At 41.6% G+C, this 24556-nt stretch overlaps 1 protein-coding gene across 2 annotated transcripts in view; it reads left to right on the plus strand.

Moving 5' to 3' along the window:
* UFC1 (ubiquitin-fold modifier conjugating enzyme 1) overlaps positions 1-24556 on the plus strand; it is a 30256-nt gene that overhangs the window by 4532 nt on the left and 1168 nt on the right. The window contains exons 1-4 of one of the 2 annotated variants that reach the window (XM_080923710.1): positions 19890-19940; positions 20032-20221; positions 24104-24171; positions 24364-24427. In XM_080923710.1, the coding sequence (XP_080779836.1) occupies positions 20099-20221; positions 24104-24171; positions 24364-24427 (255 nt within the window). In that variant the 5' untranslated portion in view covers positions 19890-19940; positions 20032-20098. Of the gene's footprint in view, positions 1-19889; positions 19941-20031; positions 20222-24103; positions 24172-24363; positions 24428-24556 lie in introns of those variants that run through there. The other variant, XM_080923711.1, reaches the window with a different exon arrangement.

A 24556-nucleotide genomic window follows, 5' to 3' on the forward strand; every position in this document is an offset into this window, starting at 1 on the left:
GAGCAACTTGGTGAGACCTACTCAGGAATTACAATAAGCAAGGCCTGGGGCTGGAACACACAGCAATGGAGCAGTGGCTGCTATTCATCAGGTTCTGTCCCCACCAAGCTCAGTGAAAACAAACAATGCTCACTAAGGACCTGATTTAGGTTGCCAAGAAATGGTAGGGGGCCATATGGTTTGCTGTGTTTTTCTTTATACCTTTTAAATTTTAATCTAGCATGTATTACCTACCCAAAAGTGCTTTTCTCCTTGAGACAGGGTCTCAGTATGTAACCCTGACTCGCCTTGAATTAACTATTTAAACCTCTCTGGCCTTAACTGCCTGCCTTCAGCTGAGTGCTGGATTAAAGGTCTGTGATAGTCATGCCCAATCATGTAGCAAAACATCTTATTTGGCTCTTTAAAGGACCCTATGCCCTTCAGAATTGGTTGCATCTTGGAATTCTGAGAATGGGGGTTTGTGAGGGGGGAGGTTGCACATGCTGACAGCAAAGGAGCAAGATTCAGGAGTGGAACTGAGGAGGTTTCAGGAGACAGAAGAATAGAGTCAGAGAGCAGGGTTTGAAAAGACAGCTGCTGACAACTAAGATAGAAGGTGAGCTGAGCTAGGAAAGGTATTGTTAGGAGACAGGAGAAGAACCCACAAACAAAGTAGTAAATTTAAAAAAAAAAAGTAGCAAATTGCAGAAACATTAAGACAAGTGGAGGGCTAGAGAGCTGGCTCAGCAGTTAAGAACACTGACTGTTCTTCCAGAGGTCCTGAGTTCAATCCCCAGCAACCACATGGTGGCTCACAACCATCTGTGATGGGTTCCAATGCCCTCTTCTGGTGTGTCTGAAGACAGCAACAGTACTTGTAAGACCCAAATTGAGTCTTATCTATTTGAGGCTCCCAGGAATGAGACAAGAGATCAGCAATTAAAGCAAGAGGTTTATTTGTCCAGTGCACTGGGGTGGCCTACATCCAGAGGAGAGGGGACCTGGAAAGACAGTTACAGTTTTTATACTTTTTAGGGTATAGGTTACATCAGCAAGGTTATAATTTAAATTCATTGGCTAAGCATACTAACCTTTAAACTGATTGGTTAGTGAGCATATGAGTCAGGACCCTAACTAGGACTCTCTAGAAGGCCAGATGGCTATCTGTCAGCACATTTTATGATTCTCCTGAGAATAGTTTACTTAAGGAAGTCCCTTAGGCCAAGGCAGGGTGGGCCGGGCTGGGCCATAGTTTCCGCATGGGTGAGGGGTAGAGAATTTCTCACTTCTTTCATACTCACACATAAAAAAAAAAAAAAAAAAAAAAAAAAAAAAAAAGACAAATGGCCATCAATGTGGCCCAGCAGCAGGGGAGTCTTGGTTTTAAGTACAGTAGAGGGAGGGTGGAAAAGGAGGAACAGATAAATACCTTGTTTTAAAAGCCAACAGGGTGTTTGCTGAGGCTGTTGATGGGACATGCTTCCCAGGATTTTATCTTCTACTTTCTTCTTCTTCTTCTTCTTCTTCTTCTTCTTCTTCTTCTTCTTCTGCTGCTGCTGCTGCTGCTGCTGCTGCTTTTCCTCATTCTGGGGTATTTTGTTTATAAAAGACTATCTGAGCAATTGGACAAAATGCGGGTGAAATTAAAAAAAAAAAACTTGGTATTAAAAGGGGGGGGACAGAACAAATAGATTCATTCCCAGTGAAGAACCAGAGAGAGGGAGTTTCCCCCAGGTAGAAAGAAGGAAGGGCAGTTAAGTCCAAAAACAAAAACAAAACACAAAGAAAAAACCCCCAGGAGGATGGTCAGATGAGACAGCCCACCCATTTCAGGAGGCAGAGTTAAACCCACAGCACCTTTTGAGGACAAGCATTCCTCGGTTACAAAATCAACAGCATTTCTAGTAGTTGTTGGGAAAATCTTTTTGTACATTGTGGGGAGGTGTATCTCAGTCTCTTCTTTCCTGCCTAAAGCACTTTCTCATCAATTGGTTTAATAAAGATCTGGCTATAGCTGAGGCAGAGAGGAAAGATAGGACTTCCAGGCAGAGAAAGGAAACTGGGAAAGAATCAGGTGTGGGAGGTTTGGCCAACCGGACATGAGGAATGGAATGCACAGTTGCCCAGACTGAAGTAGAATGAGCCACATGGCAGAAGTGGGTTAGCATAAATGGGTTAAGTTATACAACCTAATTGGGAACAAGCCTAAGCTATAAGGCCTACGTTTTCGTAAGTAAAAATAATTCTCTGTGTCATTATTGGAAGCTGGTGGTTCAAGACAGTCTGGTGCAGCGAATATGGGGGTGGGGCCTGAGAGATATTCTGGAGGGAAGGTGGGGAACAAGCATTTCCCAGAGCTGGGTGCAATTTCCTAAAAAGGGGGGGGGGTTAATTCCCTTTAAGGTGGAGCTAATGGAGGCCTGTGAGTAGGAGGAGGTGAGAAGTGGGGAACCAGAGCTTCAGTGCATGGCCTCTCGGGTGAGTAACTTCCCAGAGCTGGGACAGAGCCCCCAGATATGGCCTGTGTTTGCTGTTGAACCACAGCATACAAACTAAGCCCAGAGCTAGAGCAGGTTGGCGTGGCTCCCAACTGGTGCCCAGGAAAACTGGCAAGGGCGGCCTGCTAGACCAAGCAGAGTTGGACAGAGCCAGCTGCCATCTACATGTATTGGCCTGAGGATCCTGCAGATGCACAAAAGGGCAGATGGGACATTTTCACAGAGCCACAGTGGGACTGAAAAGCCCCCTAACCTCTCTGAACTGTTCATGTATAAGTTTGAAAATAATGAAGTAAAGTCTCTGAAGGAAGGAGAGAGTTAAAGAGATTAAAAAGAAAATATTTTGTTTTGAAAAATGGAGACTACCATGACTGGGCACTTGGATTCAATTTAATTTTATTTTGGTTACCATCATACAAATAATTATCTTTTCAGTAATGATTGCAACTTTATATATATACTTTTAAGAAACATCATATTAAAGCAGACTAAGATAAGGAGCCCACTGAAAAATTGAACAGTAGGTTATAAGTGATAGAACAAATTAGACAATCCTTTGAATCAGTTATAAAAAAAAAAAAAAGTCAGAGGAATCCAATCTAAAGCCTACGGTGCCATCTTGTGATGAGATTGCAGAGTGGCAGCCCTTAGAGACGCAATAGTCTCTATTGATTTATAAGTACACTGTAGATGTCCTTGGGCACTCCAGAAGGCACCTGACCTCATTACAGATGGTTGGGAGCCACCATGTGGTTGCTGGGATTTGAACTCAGAACCTATGGAAGAGCAGCCAGTGCTCCTAACCACTGAACTATCTCTCCAGTCCCCAAGATGCAATATTTTAAATTAAGACTACAGATTATGTTTAATGCCATTTTAGAGCAATGTCCTACAATAATTTATGTGTTTCATTTTGTAGTGTTTGAGGTTTTAAAGTATGCACATGTGGTAATGCATCATATGTATTCAGGATGTCAAGGGGCTTCTTTCTTACACTGTGAAAAGGATGATTCCAAAATGGCATATTTATTATGTAATATAGGTAGATAGGTAATAGCTATCTTGGAGATGCCTTGGTAGATTAAAGCTAACAATACTCCAACGTGTATATCAAGTAAAATAAAACAATTTTTTTTAGATATTATGGCATAAAGCATGTTACAGATATATCTTACAGTCATACAGGCCAAGCAATTGTAAAAAGATCTAACTTAACTTGAAAGGAAATGCTCATAGAACAGAAGGGGTAAAAATTTCAAATGTCAATCAGACAGGTTGCTGGGGGGAAAAAAAAATGGATTTCAGAAAGTACTGCTGAGGGGTGGAGAGATGGCTCAGCAGTTAAGAGGTCCTGAGTTCAAATCCCAGCAACCATGTGGTGGCTCACAACCATCTGTAATAAGATCTGGTGCCCTCTCCTGGTGTGTCTGAAGATAGCTACAGTGTACTTATATTAAATAAATAAATAAATAAATAAATAAATACTGCCAAATTAATTCAGCCTATATATGTGATCATCTCAGAATAGAGGTTAAGAAATGTGTTGCATCAGGGGAGAGGTTATGTCTTTGTTTCAACACAAAAAGAAATGCTGTGGATTCCTTCTAAGTTAATAAAGACTAAATCTGACCAGGGATGACATAAAACTCTTAGCTGCAGACATGGAGAACAAAACCAAGAACAACAACAACATAACAGGTGACATATATGCTGACCCCTCTACCAGGGGACAGCTCTGAGATAGGCTGAGACAGGAATGCCCTTTTGTAGCCAATAATCTTGTTGGGTACTGTTAGAGTGATCTTTTATACACTGTGAGAAGATGTGTCTCTGCCCTTCCTTGCATGCCTAAAGCACCTTCAGATTGGTTAAAATAAAAAGCCTATAGTGTTAGTGGCTTTTAAAATAAGTGTTGCAGTTTTTCTCTTAACCCAGCTAGCCTCCAAATAATTGGGACTTCTTAGTGTTTTATTGCTGTGAACAGACACCATGACCAAGGCAACTCTTATAAATGACAACATTTAATTGAGGCTGGATTACAGGTTCAGTGGTCCAGTCCATTATCATCAAGGCGAGAACATGGCAGCATCCAGGCAGGCATGGTGCAGGAAGAGCTGAGAGTTCTACATCTTCATCCAAAGGAGGCCAGGAACAGACTGAGCATCCTCAAGCAGCTAGGAGGAGTGTCTCCAAGCCCACCCCCAGAGTGACACACTTCCTCCAGTAAGGGCACACCTTCTACTAGTGCCACTCCCTGGGCCAAGTATATGCAAACCATAACAGGACTGCACTATTACTTGTATTCAACAAGCTTTTAAGGGCACAACTGAGACCTATTCATCTATTTTAATCTTCTATGGTAATCTGGCTAACTCCCTGTCAAAATCCCTGAGATGCCTGCATTTTATGGCTTTCTCTTCTCTAGGTCTTTTTATATGGTTTATCCTGAACTCTTTCCATGGCTATTCCCCACTTCCTCACATGGCAGAGAGGAAGTCCAGCCCTATTCTCTCCCCTGCTCAGTCATTGGCTGACCAGCTAGCTTTATTGACCAATGAGGGAATAGTTGGGAGTAACGTTTACACAGCAGTGAGACAGAGTCTTGGTATAAGGATTGCAACCAGATATGGGGGCAGAGAAATTAGCATTTGAATAATACAAGGATGATCTTTACATAGTTGGTAAGAACATTATGCCTACACTGTGGTCTATAGCAAAAGTTGGAAAGAATAGTAAGGTCAGACTTCCAGACAGAGAAAGCAACTCTGGAAAGGTTATTGATATATGAGATTTATCACCAAGATGAGGAAAGGTAACCACTCACATGGAAAAACTTAGACTAGTATAAGTGAGATAATTGAGTTATGAGTTAGTTGAGAGCAAGCCTAGCTTAAGACCTAGGCATTCATTAATAAATAAAAAGGTCTCTGTGTCATTATTTGGGAGCAAGCATGGGCATAAAAAGGCCTAATGTAAATTAATTATTTCTATCACTGTCTAGCTTCCAAACGAATAAGGCTCAGACTATGATTTATTAACTTTGCACAATTACTGAGGGATTGCCCCTAATCTATATTTCTGTTCACTAGACTGTTTACTTCCCAGCTTAGTTACCCGAATGTTTGCTGTGTGAGTCTGGAGCATTTCACTAGGACAAGTGCTCCTTGTCCATCACATCTAATGGAGACCTCCTGTTTTCTCCATCATCTTCCTCCACTCCCTTCACTTTCGTCCACTCTCCTCCACATAGTTCCTACCTTCAATTCCCAGCCCAGTAAATGAAACATCACCTATTTCTATTTCCCCAGTAATTGACTGTAGCCGCCCTATTTTAACCAATAGTTTTAAGTAGCATCACTTGATGTATGTAAAGATCTGATTGTCAGGGGCAACCAGATCTGGGGGCCTGTATCTAACATCTGAATGCATAGAAGTGCCAAACCAACTCCCAACAGTCCACCCTTACATTTACTGCCTAGCATCTGGCACAGAATCCATGCTTAAACAAACAATTCAGGTATTAGGAAAAGTCCAGGGTGAAAGGTAGGAAAAATGTTTCCCTAACGACCAGAGTTTCTCATGGAGGCCGGGTGCTCACAGCTTCTTTAAGAGACCACCCCATGAGGGCTGGAGAGATGGCTCAGTGGTTAAGAGCACTAACTGCTCTTCCAGAGGTCCTGAGTTCAAATCCCAGCAACCACATGGTAGCTCACAACCATCTATTCTGAGATCTGATGCCCTCTTCTGGTGTGTCTGAAGACAGCTACAGTGTACTTACATAATAAATAAAAATAAAATTTAAAAGAGAAAGAGAGAGTGACCACCCGGGACAGAGGCAGTCACGCAGACGAAGTGAGACTGCAGGGGCGGCTTGAACCAACTGACAGAGTCCATGTATCTGGCTCCATATTAAGTGGCACCCTCGGAGTGAGGCTGCAGGGCTGATAAAGAGTTGAACCAGTTTTTTATTAAATATTTACTGTAACAGATCTATACACTAAATTAAGGGTACATATTACATTTGATGCCACCTTAGAACACTGTCATACAAAAGCTTTTGTGTCTAACTTTGTAGTTGAAATGTAAAACATGTACACAGGTTGATATGTCATACTATTGCTACATATTCAGAATCCCAATGGGTGTTTGCCTTGAATTCTGAAAAGAATGATTCTGAGATTGCACATATAAATTCTCAAAGGTAATATACATTACTGCACAGATTAGCAAATGGTGATTCTCTGCCCTTTGAGCAGATAAAGCATCTGTCTTTTTTTATAAGTTACTTTGGGCTGTATGACCAAACTAATATGAATTGCTATTTATGATAAATCCTGAGGACTCTGTAGCCATTAGGATTTATTGGCTATGCTTAGCTGGAGTCCTGGCTGGAGACATTTTCATATCTCAGTCAATCTCAGAGCTGTTCCCTAGAGGAATTAGTATAGGTAAATGTTCAACCTCTCTTACGCATTACCCACCAGCTACAATGAAAAAGAAAAGTTATTAGGATGTGGGGAAGGTGGACCTGTTTAGCAATAGTTATTTGGGGTTGGGCTCCATCTTCTTTGGCAGTAGCAAATGGCAAATACAAATCAGCAGCTACAGACCAGTCCTCTCAGCAGGCAGAGACCACACATGAACCAGGGAGATCAATCCTTGTTGCAGTAAATATTAAAAAATATAATCGGTTTATCTCTTTACCGGTCCTGAGGTCTCACTCCTCAGGTCCGACCCTGATGTGGAGCCCCACGCACCTCTGGAGCCCAGTGTGAACTGCCAACATGGCCCAGCTCGTCCACGAAACTCCCTTCCCTTGGCGGTTTTCTACCACCTGTTCTTCGCCTCTGTCCTGGGGTATTTCTGTACCCCAAAATCCCACACAAACACAACTCTAAAGCCTCATAGCTTTTCATACAGGTTTATATATTCAATTCTCTATCCACAAATCCTCTACACAACAAGATTGCATCAAATAGACAGATACAAACTGCCCTTCTATATGAGATATTAGACCTGTAAAATCCTTAATGTTCATAGCTTTTTAATGCCAATAAATCTAACCTGGGCCCAGCTGGTCCTTGAGAAGCTCCACGTTGCCACAATCTCTAACCTCTGACCCCTGACCTTTTCAGACCTCTCAGCCCTCTCTACTTCCCTTGCCCCACCCAGTCACTGGCTTTCCTTTTTTTTTTTTTTTTTTTTTTTTTTTTAACTAATTAAAATGGGAAGGTTCAGTTGGAGTTACAGCCAGCCCTTCTTGGGGAAGTGTAATTAACATTAAAATACAAACAGCTTCAGGACAATCTACAAATCTAGAAGAAACTGAAAGGCTAACCAACCAGCCTGAAGCAAAGCCTTGAAAGCAGCAAGCTACCACAGGAACCAGGTGAGCAGTTCTTTGGTGAGTCTCTCAGTGGTGGCATTACCACAAAGGAAGCTCAACCTCGCTATATAAAGGCTAACTAATACATGCATATTGTTATTGAAGAATAGTGAGGTGGGACAAACCCAGTCAGTGCTCCATCTCCTACTGTCTGTGGGGTCATATTTATGCTCCTTCTTCACACATCCTTTCCCATGTCTGCTTTAGCGAGACATCCTTTCATCTCTGTGCCCCAGCAAAACATCATTTGACATAATGGACTTTCCAAAGAAACTAGAAGTTTCCACTTTAGATTGGCATTCATGTCACTTGTTGTTGTTCTTGGATTCTTCCTTTATTTCTGTAGTCAGGATTTTCAGAGGTCACCCCTATCAAATCTATTTTTTATTAATTTTGATGGGATACCTAGCTTTTCTTCTCCTGTTGAAACAAAGACAAAACCTCTTCCCCACTGCAGCACATTTCCTTCCTTCCATTCTGAAGCTAAGGCAGATGTGATATCTGTCTTAGTGATATCTTAAAAATTTAAAGTCAATAAAATTTTACTTTATCTCTGGGAGATCCCATACCCGCTTCTGTTCTATGAATATTTCCTTTAAGGTTCTGTTTGATCTCTCTACAATTGCTTTACCTGTAGGATTGAGATATATCTGTAGCCCATGTGTGGAAGCATTATCCACTTTAATCTGTAAAGGCATTTCCAAGGTAGCCATCACCTCTAATAAATGTACAATCTCAGAATCAACCTTTTCAGAACTCAAGGCAAAAACCTGTTGAAATCTTGAATATCAATTGTATGATGTAACAAAGGCACATATTTTAAAATTTCAAACTCTACAAAATGAAAACATAAGCTATTGTATGACACTGAGATAAGGTGGCTTCATTAAGCAGAATCTAATTTTTTAAACTCAGTACATTGTATCTCTCAGTTAACATTCTAATTCCTCAAGCCTTTGTGGATTTTTCTCATCTGAAACTACCATTTTTGCTCTCATTATAGGTTCCTATTTGGATTCTTCCAAAGATTCTTTATTCTATTTTAAAGAGTCCTCTACTTTCTTTTCTATTGCCTTGATTCTAGCATTCAATTTTCAGTCTACGCTTTCTCCAAGTCTGCTTTATTTTGATCTGTCTTAAAGAGGATGTATAAAACTGCAATCATTGCTACACATATAATTATTTTTATGTTGACAGTCATCCATGTACCCTTTTCCTCATTCATATGTTTTTTTTTTTCATTTTTACCATGGAAAGTTTTTGTTTTAATCTCTTTAACTCCCTCCATTTTTGGAAACGTTGTTTTTATTTCTCTCTTCCCTTTGGATACTTTATTTCTTTTATTCTCCTTTCTTCAGACACTTTATGTTTTTATATTTAATTTCAGTATTTCTATGACTATGTTCAGGTTTTTCTTTTTAGCATCTATGCATCTTTTAAAACATTTCTATTTATTTTACCTTTTTTTTTCTTTAGAGAATTTTTCTTTCCTTCCTTTGGAGACTCTTTTCTGTGTGCATTTATTTATTTCTCTCTTACCACTTTCTAAACTTAATACTTTCATATTTAATTTTCTCTAAATTCTTTCCTCTAGGGAATTTTTTAAAAGATTTATTTATTATATATAAGTACACTGTAGCTGTCTTCAGACACACCAGAAGAGGGCATCAGATTTCATACAGATGGTTATGAGTCACCATGTTGTTGCTGGGACTTGCACTCAGGACCTCTGGAAGTCAGTCGGTGCTCTTAACCACTGAGCCATCCCTCCAGCCCTAGGAAATTTTTAAAAAATATTTAACTCTGTATATTTTTGTTTTATTAATTTCAAATTATAGCAGCCTGTATTGTTTTATACTCAGTCTCTCTCATTCTTCATCATTTAATCACAAATTTAAACATTTTTTTAACCTGAACAGAAGTTTGGCCCAGATTTCTTCTGCATGCTCTCTCTGTGTGTGCCTAGCTTCTGCTTCCTGTGACCCGCCTGTTCACTCACAGGGAAGAGGAAGTGTAGCCCTGCACCTAACTCTGGCCTTAGACTGACCTTCCTTCCCCTGATTTTCCAACACCCACCGACACCCTGGGCAGGGCTGCTGTTTACCAGCTCAAGCCAAATCTCTCCTACTGTTGTAAGTCTTTTACTATAGTCATGGCTAGCCCCATATTGGGTGTCACACGGTGGGACTTGGGAGGCAGAGACAGTAGGGAAGTTTGCCCCATATTGGGCATCAAATATAAAATTAATTCAGGATTGTCTATGCCTGCTCTAGCTCCCAAATAAAGACACAAGACCTTATATTTATTAAAAGGCTTTTGCACTGAACATGGGTGATAGACATTCATCTATTCTAATCCATCTATGGCTGCCTACCCAGCCATGTGTCCTGTTACTTGCCAATTTAGTCTTGCCCTGGCTGCTCCTGCTCCATTGATACCCTCATGGCAACTCCTCTGGTGACGTGCTCATAGTGAATGCTCACCATGATTCTTTTTCTCTGGTCTCCTTCAGAGATCCTCTCACTAGGTTCAGAAATCCTGCCTCCTCCTCTCCTGCCCAGCTGTTGGCAGATCAGCTCTATTAACCAATCAGAGATGACTGAAAACAATTTTTACACAGCACTGAGACAGGAGATGCCGGACAATGTCGATGTCCAGATCTCTGGGCAGAGTAATCAGCATCTGAATTCGCAGTGCACAAAACCATCCCCCAACACAACAAAGGCAAAGCTGTTCTTTGGGACTTGGTCTGGAGCTGCTACATATTCATATGCTGAATTCTGTACCCCAAGATCTGGTTGCCCCTGAGATCTTTACATACATACATACCAAATGATGCTATGTAAACTCTACTCTCAAATTTAAAGACAACGGGTTAATAAAAGGTTAGAGCCTGTGATTGAGCAGTAGGGAGAGAAAGGCAGAACTTGAGAAGCAAGTGAGGGGGTCTCTGAAGAGATGAGAAGGAGAAAGGAGATAGAGGAAGGAGAAGACTGTCATGAGAGGAGATGGACCATGAGCAGGTGGCCAGGAGAAACAGCAAGTGAAAAGGGTCATTTGGCTGAGGTGTAAGTTAGAATAGCTCCAAAACCTCCCCAATCTAGGCTTATAGCTCATAATTAAAACACCAGGACTGTCTTTCATGTGGGATAGCAAGAATTTATAATTCATTTTATACTGCTTCAGTTAAAAAAAAAAAGGGGGGGGTTTGAAAGAACTGGAAAACATACTCTGGATCAGAGGCCAAAATTAAAGTTGCAAGTAAATGACTTTGAATAGGCTTGGTGGATACAGGAGCTGATAGATCTACTGTTTCACAAAAATCTTGACACTCAGAATAGCCACGTTAAAGGGTTCATACAAAGTGAATGGAAGAAATATAGTATGATTTATGTGTCTGACCCTTTAAAGGACACTATGCCCTTCAGTGACTGTTGCCCCTTGGGAACAGGAGAGGATATAAACAGATAACAGAGACTAGCAGAGAGGAAGTACCATCAAGGGGAGGAATGTGGAGATTCTAAGGAAACGGAAGAATAGGATCAGAGAGTATGGTTAGAAAAGAAGACAGTTGGTGACAGTTTAGCCTGAAGAAACTGTCCTGAGCTAGAGAAGATATTGTTAGAAGAACCCATGATTAACCCACAATGTAATAAAAAGAGAAAAAATAAAACAGAATTTGAATAACCTAAAAGCAATTTTTAAGTCAATAAATTTTTATTTAAGGAATTTCACATGTGAGTCCTTCGTGGTCCATAAAGATCACTCACATCACATATAAGATTTCTAGAAACCGGACTGGAGAGATGGCTCAGCAGTTAAGAGCACTGGCTGCTCTTCCAGAGGTCCTGAGTTCAACTCTCAGCAACCACATGGTGGCTCACAACCAGATCTGATGCCCTCAGATCTGGTTGTGAGCTTAAGATAATAACAGTATACAGGGTATTTACATAAAACAAATAATCTTAAAAAAAAAAAAAAAAAAAGAAAGAAAGAAAGAAAAGAAATCCCAATGCTAGGCTTGGTGGTGCTCCCTACTTTAAAAAAAAAAAAAAAAAAAAAAAAGATTTTTGGAAACCAACTGGGCTAATCTCAGCACTTGGGAGGCAGAGGCAGGCAGATCTCTGAGTTAGAGGCCAACCTGGACTACAAAGTTCCTGAACAGTCAAGGGATACACAGAGAACCCTTGACTCAAAACAAAAAGACAAAAAGATTCCTGAAAATAACCCGTTCTCAAAGAAAGACACTTAATTCAGTTGTCTTACTTACCCTTTATTATTTTATCTCTCTTTGCAATAAAGACATACTTATGACAACTTTAAATCTCCCCACCGAAAACTCTCTTTTTGGTAGCCTTTGTGCTGCACCCAAATATGGCGCCGGCTTCCTGCCGATGATTCAGCAAACAGAGCTGTTGTCCAGCCCGAGGGACGTAGTGTGCATGTACCACGCATGTCACAGCCCGATCTCGGGGCATGCTAATGAGATACTGGAGGGCGCACCAATCAGTTAGCGACACGAGTCTCTTGGGCATATATAAGCAGTGCACTTTTCTTCCACGTGGTCCTCTGCTCAAGAGTACTGTACAATAAAGGTTGTTCGCAGGAGAATCCTGTTGCCACGCATCCTTTTCGCTGGCGAGACGTTAGGCCCGCCACACTCTCTGGCTCTCTCTTTTATTTTTTATTTTTTAAATTTACTCTAGGAATCATTTTAAAGTAAATCTTCCTCTTGGTTTCTTATATCTTTTTATATAAGTTCAGTTTATATCTTTCCTAACTCACTCAGAATACCAATCTGTAGGTAGGAGAAGCCAGTGTTACACGGAAGCAAACATCCATTTACAAGCACCTTCGACTATGACCTCGTGTTCAAGATAAGCATCAACCCATCATCCCATCTGAGCTGGCCTGTGTGCCATCTTGTATGCCATTGTTTTTCTTGAATGTATCAAAACCCATACTGAGCAATGAGTTCTGAGTTGCAAAACAGAATTTATTTTTGTACCTATGTAGCTTACTTTATTACTTTTTGCCCCTTTGTGTGGGTTCTTTGTGGGCTATTCTCCTGTCTTTTAAAAATATCTTCTCTGGCTTTGCTCAGCTTTTCATTGGCTTAATGGTCACCAACTGTCTTCTCATTCCTAGCTTAATTCACTTTCAACTGTGTTATTTTCTCAACCTCTTTTCTTTTCTTTAACCCTACACAATCTTCCTTCTTCCTGCATCAACTGTCTTCCTTAACCCTACTCTTTGACCCTACCTTTATGCCACCGGGACTCAAATAAATCCTAACAAAAATGTAAGTGCTATAACAGTAAATAGTTTTGCCTGAGTAGTGGTGACACATGCCTTTAAACCCAGCACCCGAGAGGCAGAGGCACAGGAATCTTTATGACTTTGAGGATAGCCTGGTCTACAGGAAGTTCCAGGGCAGCCAAGGCTACACATAGAAACTCTGTCTTAAAAACAGAACATAACAGTAGATGTACTTTAAAAGAATATATATGTAAAACTTTGCATTCTAACTTTATCCTATTTTTCTTAGGATTTTTTTTCTTTTAAGTCATATTCCATAAAATTAGCTGGGTCTGGTGGTATACAATTTTAATCGCAACACTTGGGAAACAGAGGCAGGAGTTGAAGCACAGCAGCCTGGTCTCCATAGTGAGATCCAGGACAGTCGTACTACATAGGAAGGGAGACATGTCTCAAACAAACAGCAAAAAGACCTAAAATACTGTTGGGCAGGGTGCAAAATATTAACTCAGAGATAGATAATGCTTTGTTATTCTGAGGTTTTACAATCTTTCACAGAGCCAGAATCCTTCAACATACCTCCTTCTGTCTGTATTGAGCTCAAAGAGAAGCTTTGGACAAAATCCCTATCAATTTTACTGGATCCAGGGAGAGAGGAAGACAGATATGTAGCTGGATTTTGCTACTTTGTAGTGTGATTCATTTTGCATGCCTGGCCCTTTAAAGAACCCTAAGCCCTTGAGTGTCCGTTGCCTCTTGGAATTCTGGGAACCGGAGAGGTTTTTGGTTTTGTTTTTAAAGAATTTATTTCATGTGCGTGAGTACACTATTGCTGTCTTCAGACATATCAGAAGAGGGCATCAGATCCCATTACAGATGGTTGTGAGCCACCATGTGGTAGCTGGGAATTGAGCTCTGGACCTCTGGAAAAGCAGCCAGTGCTCTTATCTGCTAAGCTGAGCCATCGCGTCAGCTCGAGGATTTTAAGTCCTAAAAAACTTAAGCTTATATATGAGACTCTAACTATCTAGTTTTCAACCACAGCAGACACAGATGGACTGGACTGTAAATGTAATTCTTACCTGATAATTCTCATAGTTGTTCTTATTCTATATAGTTTATTGATGTTAGAGAGCCTTCTATTAAACTAAGAGGAGACACTGGGAGATCTTTTTGTACACTGTGTGAAGATATTTGTCTGTTCTTCCTCACCTTCCTAAAGGCACCTGTTTTAATAAAAAGTTGAATGACCAATAGCTATGTAGGAGAGGATAGGTTTGATTTCCAGGCAGAGGAAGGAACTCTGGGAGATGGAGGCAGGAAGATCCATCAGCCCGAACCAGATGAAGTTTGAAAGGAAAAGTCACTGAAAGGAAAAGTCACGGGGCACCAATGTTGTGAAAAGATGATGTTCCAGGTTCAGGTTTCAGCACCAATGTTAGGGAAAGGATGAAGAGAGTGGGGGGGGGGCATATGGCCCATGGAGGTGCAGCGAGGCCTGGGCCTCTGAGGGGCCCATGTTGGGAATCCCTTCCCCCTGAGGGACCAGCCACACAACGGTATAGTACAGAATAGAGCTTATTCAGGTCATGGGAGAGTTAAGAGGGTGGTAGAGGCAGAAAGAGAGAGAGAGAGAGAGAGGGAGAAAGAACACAGCTGTAAGAGGCCAAGAGGCTTAGAGAGGCAACAAGAGGGGCAAGCAGCCCCTTTAACAGTCAGGTCATTGGGGCGGAGCATACCTGGCTATTGACAGGTAACTGAGGGGTGGGGTTTACAGAATCCCAACAAAGTTGGACGTACCAGGCTGGGGGGAAGGTAACCAGTCATGTGGCGGAACATAGATTACTACAAATGCACCAATAAGTATGAGCGCTTCTTGGGAAGAAGCTTATTAAGCTAAGGCCAAGCTTTCATAGTTAATGAAAGGCCTCAGTGTCATTATTTGGAGCTGGTGGGTCTAAAAGCAATTTAGGGGGTTACTTCAGCCCTTTGCTCCCAAATAAGTGCAGGGTGTTTTTGTTTCTATGCTGACTCTAGCCCTTTTTAGGTGGCAGCCCTATAATTGGGCACATACTCACCTATTCCAACCCTACTATGCGAATTTGGCTACTTCCTCATGGCCACGCCCTCCGAGAGCTCTCTTGGTCTCTCCACACCTTCCCCCCCCCCCATCTCTTTGGAACCCCTGCCTGGGATCAGAAGTCCCACCTTCCCTCTCTCTTCTGCCCAGTCATTGGCTGAATAAGCTCTTTATTAAGCAATCAGAGGTGATGGAGAACAGTTTTTACACAACATTGAGACAGACTTTTCAACCATAATGACAATGCCAAGTCTGGATTGCAAGCAAATCTCTGCAGTACAGAAATCAGCATCTGAATACATGCTACACAAACCATCTCCCAAAAAGTGAGCTAAAAAAAAGTCCATTATAGAGAATAATTCTATATTGAGTAACCCAATTATTTAGTTTGCTTCACATAAGACAGGTGCATCTTATAAGATATCATTGCCTCTTTAAAATACCTTAGATCCATCACGTCTACAGGAAGCAACCATATTTCATCAGAACCTTGTGGATTCCCCATTAGCAGGCATACACTGTATAACCATTAGGAATGAATGCTGTTGGTGATTTTGTGACCAAGGACTCCCTGTACTCAAAAGATGCTGTGGGTTTAACCCTATCTTCTGAAAAGGGCTATCTCACATGACCAGTCTCCTGTTTTTTCCATTTTTCTGACTTGACTGCCATCTGACAAAGTTCCTTCCCCTCTCTCTACCTGGGGGAAACTCCCTTTCTCTCTGGTTCCTGGGAATAAACCTATTTTTTGTGTTTGACATTTTTTGAGTTTGTCTACCTCTACTCTCAGTTTCTCTAGCTGCAAGTCAACTCAGTTGTTACTTTTTCAAAAAGAAGAAAGGGCAACAATCCTTCGTGTTTTCCCATTCCCTCTTTTATTTTTTTTAATTCCCAGCCTTTTCTTTTTCCACTTGCTCAGCCAATCTTTCAAACTTTTTATAAACAAAATAGCCCAGAATGAAGAAAAGGAGGGAAAAATGCTGCTGAAAACCATGCAGGGCATGTGCCAACAACAGCCTCAGCAAACAGCCTGTCAGCTTTCTGAAACAAAATATTCATCTCTCCTTTTCCTGCTTTTTTCTCTACAGTCTTTGAAATTAAACCTCCCATTCTGCCTTGCAATATGTTTGGCACCACTTGTAAGATAGTGCCTAGATATTTTAGAATAGTAACCAGTTTTCTTAACTCCCTGCCTGCTCTTCTACCGGTTTCTAGCCCAGCCCCTTCAAGTGGTTCTCCCAATGGTATCTCCCTCAGTTTGCCAACAGTCTGCTCAAACAGTTCCTTCTCCAAGTTTCCCGAATACAACTGTTCCAGTCTATCTACTCAGCTCAAATTCTCCTGGCTCAACTGTTTTCTAACAATACCTTCACCAGCTGTCTACTCATCTCCTTCTGCTAGCTTGGTCCTCTTTCTCAGCTTCAGCTGGCCTTTTTGTAATCTAAAAGGCAATAAACACTGATGGTCATTGGGTCAAGCTATTCTAACAGCTAAAAAATTTTAAAGGGCCAGTTGACTAGCAACTGGGGATCCTTTAAAGGGCCAGGTGCACAAGATAAATCACACTACAAATCTTCCAGGGTCTAGATCAATGCCTTAAAGATCAGAGATATGTCTGGTTTTGTTTTTTGTTTTGATTATCCTCCCCATCCCTAATCCAATATTTTTTTCCAGGATGATACAATAGTCATTTCTACTTCTGTCCCATAAATTTGCCTTCAGGAGCCTTCCCACTTGTGAGCTGCAATATTCAGGCTTTGTTTTGGTTCTCTGTGTAGCCCTGGCTGTCCTGAAACTCCATCTTTAGACCAGGCTGACCTTAAACTCAGAGCCCCACCTGCCTCTGCCTCCCAAATTCTGGGATTAAAGGTATGCACAATCATGACCCAGCTGTCAGTTTTTGTTTTTTAATTTTTAGACATCTTTTAGGACTGAATTATTTAACCGGACCTGGTCTGCCACTTCACTTAGCTGTGTTAGGATCATTTCCATAAGTCTCCTTTGCACTACTTTATTTCCAAAACCTAGAGTAGAGTAGGCATTCTATAAATATTTGCTTATAAATTAATGCTTCCTCTGAAAATAGGTGAACTTGAAGTATTCCTTTAATCTGTTAGAATTAAGCTCTAATATCCTGTAAGAATTACTTAAAACAAGAATAAACTAAATTTTGTACATAATAGGCCATCTGAAAAACTAAATTTGATAGTCCATTTCCTGTTTTACTCTGGTTTTCACTCTGAAGCAATGAAAACCGTTGTCCTGCTAAGAGGGTTCTTTGTGCCTTGTGTACTGATTAATGGTCTTGATTGTCTACAGACTGCTCTTAATTCTGGCTCTAAATAAGAACATATTACATGGATGAGCCACACTTAAATCAGTCAGGATTCTACTTAAAGCACAAGCTTGTCTCTAGATATAATTTATAAGCTGTAAGCAGAATCCTGCCTAGCTTCTTGGAGTGTGGCTTTAGGAAATATTTCCAGAACTGAGGCATGCTTATTGAAAGTTGAATCATATATACATCTGTGATTTTATTGTCATCATCATTATTTTTGTGTACCAACAATGTGCATGCCACAGCATCAGATATGAAAGGAAGAACAACGTTGTAAAGTCTGTTTTCAATTTTATCTGGGTTCTGGAAATCAAACTCAGGCTCAGGTGGCAAGGACTTTTACTTTCTGAGCCATCTCAGCAGTCCTGGACCAGCAATCTTTTTTATATATCAATGGTGTACTGGTTGGTTTTGTGTCAACTAGACAGAAGCTGGAGTTATCACAGAGAAAGGCGCCTCAGTTGAGGAAATGCCTCCATGAAATCCAGCTGTAAAGTATTTTCTCAACTAGTGATCAAGGGGAGAGGGCCCAGCTCATTGTGGGTAGTGCCATCCCTGGGCTGGTAGACCTGGGTTCTATAAGAAATCAGATTGAGCAAGCCAGGGGAAGCAAGCCAGTAAATGACATCCCTCCATGGCCTCTACATCAGCTCCTGCTTCCTGACCTGCTTGAGTTTCAGTCCTGACTTCCTTTGGTAATAAACAGCGATATGGAAATGTAAGCTGAATAAACCCTTTCCTTCCCAACTTGCTTCTTGGTCATGATATTTTGTGCAGGAATAGAAACCCTGACTAAGACAAATGGTTATGTCCCAATATCTGCAAAGAAAGTTTATTTATTTATTAAGTTATTTTTAAATGTGTAAATATTTTGACTGCATGGTATGTGAAGTAGAAACTTAATGGTTCTTTGGAGAGTCAGTTGTGGTGGATGGTCTTTTGCTGGGCCAAACACATGCAGGAGTGTTTTCCTGAAGTGGACACAGATGAAAGACTAAGGCAGACTCATGAAAGAATGCTTCACTGAAGTAGACACAGGAAAGGGGATGTTCTGAAGAAGGAAGACTCCTGCTTGCCTTGTGGGACTGAGCTACTGCTAGATTCTTGGACTTCCATTCACAGCTGCTGCTGCTGACCCATAAGTTCTGTGACTCTAGAGAACGCTGACTAATACAGCTTGTGGAATCAGTTCTCTCTTTCTATCTTTACATGCTAGCCAAGCTTTTGCTACAAGTATCTTTACCCACTTGGGTCATTTCATGTTTTTCTACTTCTTGTCCTGTCTGTCTTTTATTTTCTTTCTTTGGGTTGGGGGTTGGTCTTTTTGTTCTTGGTGGTGCTTTTTTGTTTGTTTGTTGTTTTGTTTTTGAGAAAGGATTTCTCTGTGTCTCTGCATAGCTCTGGTGTCCTGGGATTCTCTCCGTAGACTAGGCTGGCTGTCGACTCTGAGATCTGCTGGCCTCTGCCTCCTGAGTGCTGGGATTAAAGATATTTGACACCACCGCCTTGGAACTTGTTCTCTTTGAAACAGGATCTCATTGTCAATGTAGATTCAAACTCACAAAGGTCAACTCTGGAGCCCCTGCCTCCCAAATGCTGGGAATGAAGGTGCATAACCACAACGACTGTCATATATAGAATTGGTTTGTTACTTTTAGATTTGAGTTGCAGCAATCTTCTGATCTTGACCCTCAAGTTCTGAGATAAGAGATGTGGGCCACCATGCTCACTGAGGTTTCTTGGTGTCAAACAAATTTAGAAATTACCCTACCATCATTTGAGAAACAGAGACAGGCAGATCTCTCTGTGTGATGGGAGGCCAGTCTGCTCTAATCAAAAACAACAAAAAGTTACCAGAAGACTTGTCATAAGCTTAGAATAGGCATTCAGTGACTGTCCTCTGGACATTTGGGTGAACTCATCTAGTGTATAACACATAAAAGATATTCAGTAACTCTTTGGGGGAAAAAAATGTTTCATCTTTAGGAATCTAAACACATTAACTTTAGCATAAGCAATAGCTCCGGGCCATCCTGCATGTGTTTCAGGCAAGTCTGGGATATATAGGATCCAGTGTCCTTTTAAAAACAAACAAGTTTATGTACTTCCTAATTCAGTTGTGTTAATTATTCAGGGCAGGGATTGAAACTAAGGAAGTCACCCTGAAGCACAAACTCGTAAATTTCGAATTTTAGGAGATAGTACTTTGAAGAGTGTCTAAAAAACCCTGAAATTCTAACTGTCCTGGTTTGGGAAGGTCTTGGATTTTTTTCCCGAGATTGCTTCTGAGCATGAACGGAAGTCGCTCTCTGAGCAGTCTCCGGTGATTTAATGAGAGGTGCCATATTCTGGACAAAGTAACCCACCTCCATTCTGTTCTTCCGAACGTTCACACCAGTGGGTCAATTTTATTTTCTTACAAAATAAATAAAAATCGAGTGCCTTCCGAGACCGCTTTAAGGCAATGCAATGCCTCATCTTCCCACAGTAAAGATGGCGACGCCGTAAGTTACAAGCAACTTCACTTCCGCAATTTTCTTGCGCCCTGGTCCAAGATGGCGGACGAGGCCACACGGCGGGTTGTGTCTGAGATCCCGGTGCTGAAGACTAACGCCGGGCCCCGAGATCGGGAACTGTGGGTGCAGCGACTAAAGGAGGAATATCAGTCCCTTATCCGGGTTAGTTTTACTTCTGTAGTTGACCGCGGAGGGGTGGCGGGCAATCAGGTGTCCCGGGGAATTGGCTCCGGGTGGAAGCCGCTTCCGGTTTTTAAGTTTAAAATCAAAATTCATATAAATGCCGACTGTTTGGGGGGCTGGGGGCGTTACGGGTGGCCGGAGGAAGGATGCAGAAGCGATTCCGGTTAGGAGCACTGTAGGGCTAGACCTTCAAGGAAAAACCAGCAGTATTCCGGAAAGGTGACGTGTCTCTCTCCCGCCGGGTGTCTGCTTAGCTGGCTGTAGGTATAGAGAGGGTCAAAAGTAACTTCTTAGAGCCCGAAAAAGTCTCGGTGCATCACTGCTCTTCTTTCATTCTTAGTGATGAAATGAATGGAATGAGTGTCAGGACTGAACACCTGAAGTGTTTAGAGGTAGAGAGAGATGTTTTTAGTTATAAATTAGCCATCCTTTCAGCTAATTCCTCTCCTTTTGGTGCTTTCTATCTGTTTCAAAAACCAGTAAATTGTCTGCATTATATATTGCCTCACTGAGAAATTGGCTGAGTGCTTGCTTAGCATGCAACATGTCCTGAGTTTTATGTCTAGCACCTCATAAATTTATGTGGCTCATGCTTTCTCAGTACCCAGGATGTGGAGGCCGGAGAACTGGAAGCTCTGGTCATTTTAGACTACATAATGAATTCAAAGCCAGACTGGACTATGTGAGACTCTGCCTCAAACACAACAACAATAAAACATATTATTGTGTTATTAGTACCTATGGAAAGTATATAAAACCAAAAAAGAATGGTCTTACTGAGGTTTATAGAATTAAACTGTGTTTAAGGGGAGAAACAGAGACATAACTAGTATATTTTGAGAAGTTAGGTATAGTGACAGTTCTGGAATTTTGGGTTGTTTTTAAAAACAGAAGCATAAGACTGTGTTTTTGTTTTAATCCTATTGTGGGCAATATGATTTGACTTGTGCTCTAACAGAGGCCTGGTTCTGCCAGCTGCAGATAGCTCCTGTGCTTGCATGACTGTTGGAATTCTGGGAAATTTTCAGAGGATATGTAAATGTTAGAGCTCTGATAGCATTTAGTGGTTGTTGGTCACTCAGGGGGGTTGGTTGTGGTTTGTTAGTAGTCTTGCTCAAAGAAGAAAGAACTTAGATTCAGGGATCTCCTCTCACCCCTTCCCCTCCCTTCCCCCTGTATTTTTCTTTTTCACCTATTTAGTGATAGGGGATGAATCTGGGAGATAAAGAGTGGAGAAAACAAGAAACCATAAGGTAGCTAAAAGCCAGCTACAGTAAGACTTCTTAGACGTGGTAAAACTTAAAGTATATACTCAGGGGCCAGAGAGAAATGGCTCAGTTTGTAAAGCACCTTCTACTAAGCCTAAACAACCTTAGTTTCACCCCTGAAACTCACAGTAGAAGACAGCTGGCCTTCAGATTACCACAGGCAACACCTTGGCATGGGTACACACACAAAATGTACACACACACAGCATATTAGCATATAAAATGTAGGTAGGAAAAGGATACCTTTTCAGGATGTATGGACAGAATGAAGAGAGGATCACTTACTCCCCTTGCAGGGGACCTGGTTTGGTTCCCAGAACTTACATGATTGCTCACAACCATCCATAACTCCAGTTTCAGGGGATCCTATCCCGTCTTCTGTCAGCATGAGCAAAGGATGTAAGCTGGGAACAGCATGGTATAAGCAGAAAGCTTATAATCTCAGTACTTGAGATGCTGAGGTAGAAAGAGTGCAGATAGCTTGAGCAGTTTCAAAGCCTTCTTGAGTTGTGTCTTAGGGTTTTACTGCTGTGAACAGATACCATGACCAAGGCAACTCTTATAAGGACAACATTTAACTGGGGCTGGCTTACAGGTTCAGAGATTCAGTCTATTATCATCAAGGTAGGAACATGGCAGCATCCAGGCAGGCATGGTGCAGGAGGAGCTGAGATCTGCATCTTTATCTGAAGGTTGCTAGCAGACTACTCACTCCCAGGCAGCTATGATGAGGGTCTTATAATCCACACCCACAATGACACACCTCCTCCAATAAGACCACACCTACTCCAGCAGGGCTACACCTTCTAATAGTACCACTTCCTGGGCATTTACAAAACATCTTTAGTTGTTACAGAACAAATTCAAAGCCAGCCCAAGCAATTTAGTGAGACTATTAAGAAAAAGAAAAAGAGTAAAATTTGGACTGGTGTTGCAGTATGTATCTAAAACCTAGTACAGGGGAGACAGAGAATTTCAGTGACTTTAATTCCAACCCTGGCTACAGAGAGACTCTGTAACAGATGAACAGCAGAAACTAAAATCATCAGGACATCATGAAAGATTAGTAAGGAAAATGAAAGGGTAAGGTCTGGGATGAAGGCCTGTGTTCTGGCTCAGATGACTGAGCGACACTGCCCCCTGAAATTGAGAATATCTGTGGTGGTTAGTAGAGAGAATTCTAGAATTAAAAACAACAACAAATCAGTAATGTTATAAGAACGTGCTTTTTTTTTTTTTTTTTAAATATTTACTTATTACATGTAAGTACACTGTTCCTGTCTTCAGACACACCAGAAGAGGGCATCAGATTTCATTACAGATGGTTGTGAACCACCACGTGGTTGGTGGGATTTGAACTCAGGACTTCTGGGAGAGCAGTCAGTGCTCTTAATTACTGAGCCATCTCTTCAGCCCAAGAATGTGCTTTTACTTAATTCCCGGGTGTGGGGAAGTGGGGCTGCTTTGTACTGACAGGAGCTGACCGTGATTTGCCTCAGGCTCTAAAAGAGGTATGGTTTTGCCAGCTGCAGATAATTTCTGCAGTCCTGTGACATTTGAAGTATCAGGACCTTTTCACAGGATACATAAATGTGAGGGCCACTGAGAGGCGGGGCCGGGGGCTGTTGTTAGTTGTTAAAGAAGGTTGGTTGTAGTTAGTAGCTGTGGTCAAAGAAATTAGATTCAGGGATTTTCCTAATTCCTCTCTCCCCTCTATTCTTGTTTCTCTCCTTTCAAGTGTGAGGGGGTAACACTGAATGGGGTGGTGGATAAAGGGTGGGAAAAAGAAGAACCCACAAAGCAGCAAAGACCAGCTACAGTGGTTCATGCCTGCTATCCCGGCACTCAGGAGGTGGAGGCAGGAGGGTCATCATTCTTACCTATAGAAGGCAGGTTGAGAGCAGCCTGGGCCGGAGATGAAGAGGAAGAGAGTGGAACAGTACAATCCTGTTGGAAGTTCTAAGTTTCTCTTTTCTGTTAGATAAAGGTATAAATGGAAGCTTACAGTTGTATACTAGAATCTGAAATTCTGACAAAGACTTGAATTAAAGGTAAAGATTTGAGAGTCACTAGCTTGTGGCTGCTAATGGAAGTTAGCACAGGGTCCTCCAGAATAATGTATGGGGTAAAATGTGTTTGGGGTTGAGGACAGACACTATCAGAAGTGAGAAAGTAACCCAACTCTCCAAATATTCTGTGCTTGCAATATTGTAGGGAATATAGGTATTTTGTTAGCTGCTCTGAGAAAGCCCCCAACTTACTCCTTTAGTCTTTTCTTTCATTTTGCTTATGTCTTTAAAATTGTTAAAAATCATACTAAAGAGAAAAGTAATCATACCTTTTTTTTTAACAAGAGGGGCTGTCCTTGGCTCCAGTGCCCTTTTGCGTGTGTGTGTGTGTGTGTGTGTGTGTGTGTGTGTGTGTGTTTCATGTCAGGGTTTCTCTGTGTTGCCCTTGCAGTACTGGCTTTGTAGACCAGGCTGGCCTCGAACTAAGAGATCTGCTTGCATCCTGAGTGCTGGGACTAAAGGTGTTCACCACTACTGCCCTGCTCCTGCTCCCTTTTCCCTAAGATCTCATTTTCTGTTTTCAGTATGTGGAGAACAACAAGAATTCGGACAATGACTGGTTCCGACTGGAGTCCAACAAGGAAGGGACCCGGTAAGCAGGCCCTTGGGAGGTATAGGTAGGATCCTCACCTGGCTTAAGCAATTTGGTATCCTGTAACCAACTGCCAAAGCTTAGAGTTTAGAGTTTCTAATTCCTGGCATGTGAATCTTCCAGTTTGGTGACCTAAGCAGAGATGTCATTTTCGTATGATGGGAATGGTCTGAGGTTTGGTCTCTGTTGCAGGTGGTTTGGAAAATGCTGGTACATCCATGACTTCCTCAAATATGAGTTTGACATCGAGTTTGAAGTGAGTGTGATAGAATGGGAAGTATGAAGGTTAGTAGAAAAGGACTGATTAGCTGGTTGTGGACAAGCTAACCTTTCATGAAGGGACCAAATAAGGCTTTGAAAGTGGGAGGGGAAAGCTGAGGTTAGA

Source organism: Micromys minutus (genome assembly GCF_963924665.1).
Source record: "Micromys minutus genome assembly, chromosome: 1".
Classification (NCBI taxonomy): domain Eukaryota; kingdom Metazoa; phylum Chordata; class Mammalia; order Rodentia; family Muridae; genus Micromys; species Micromys minutus.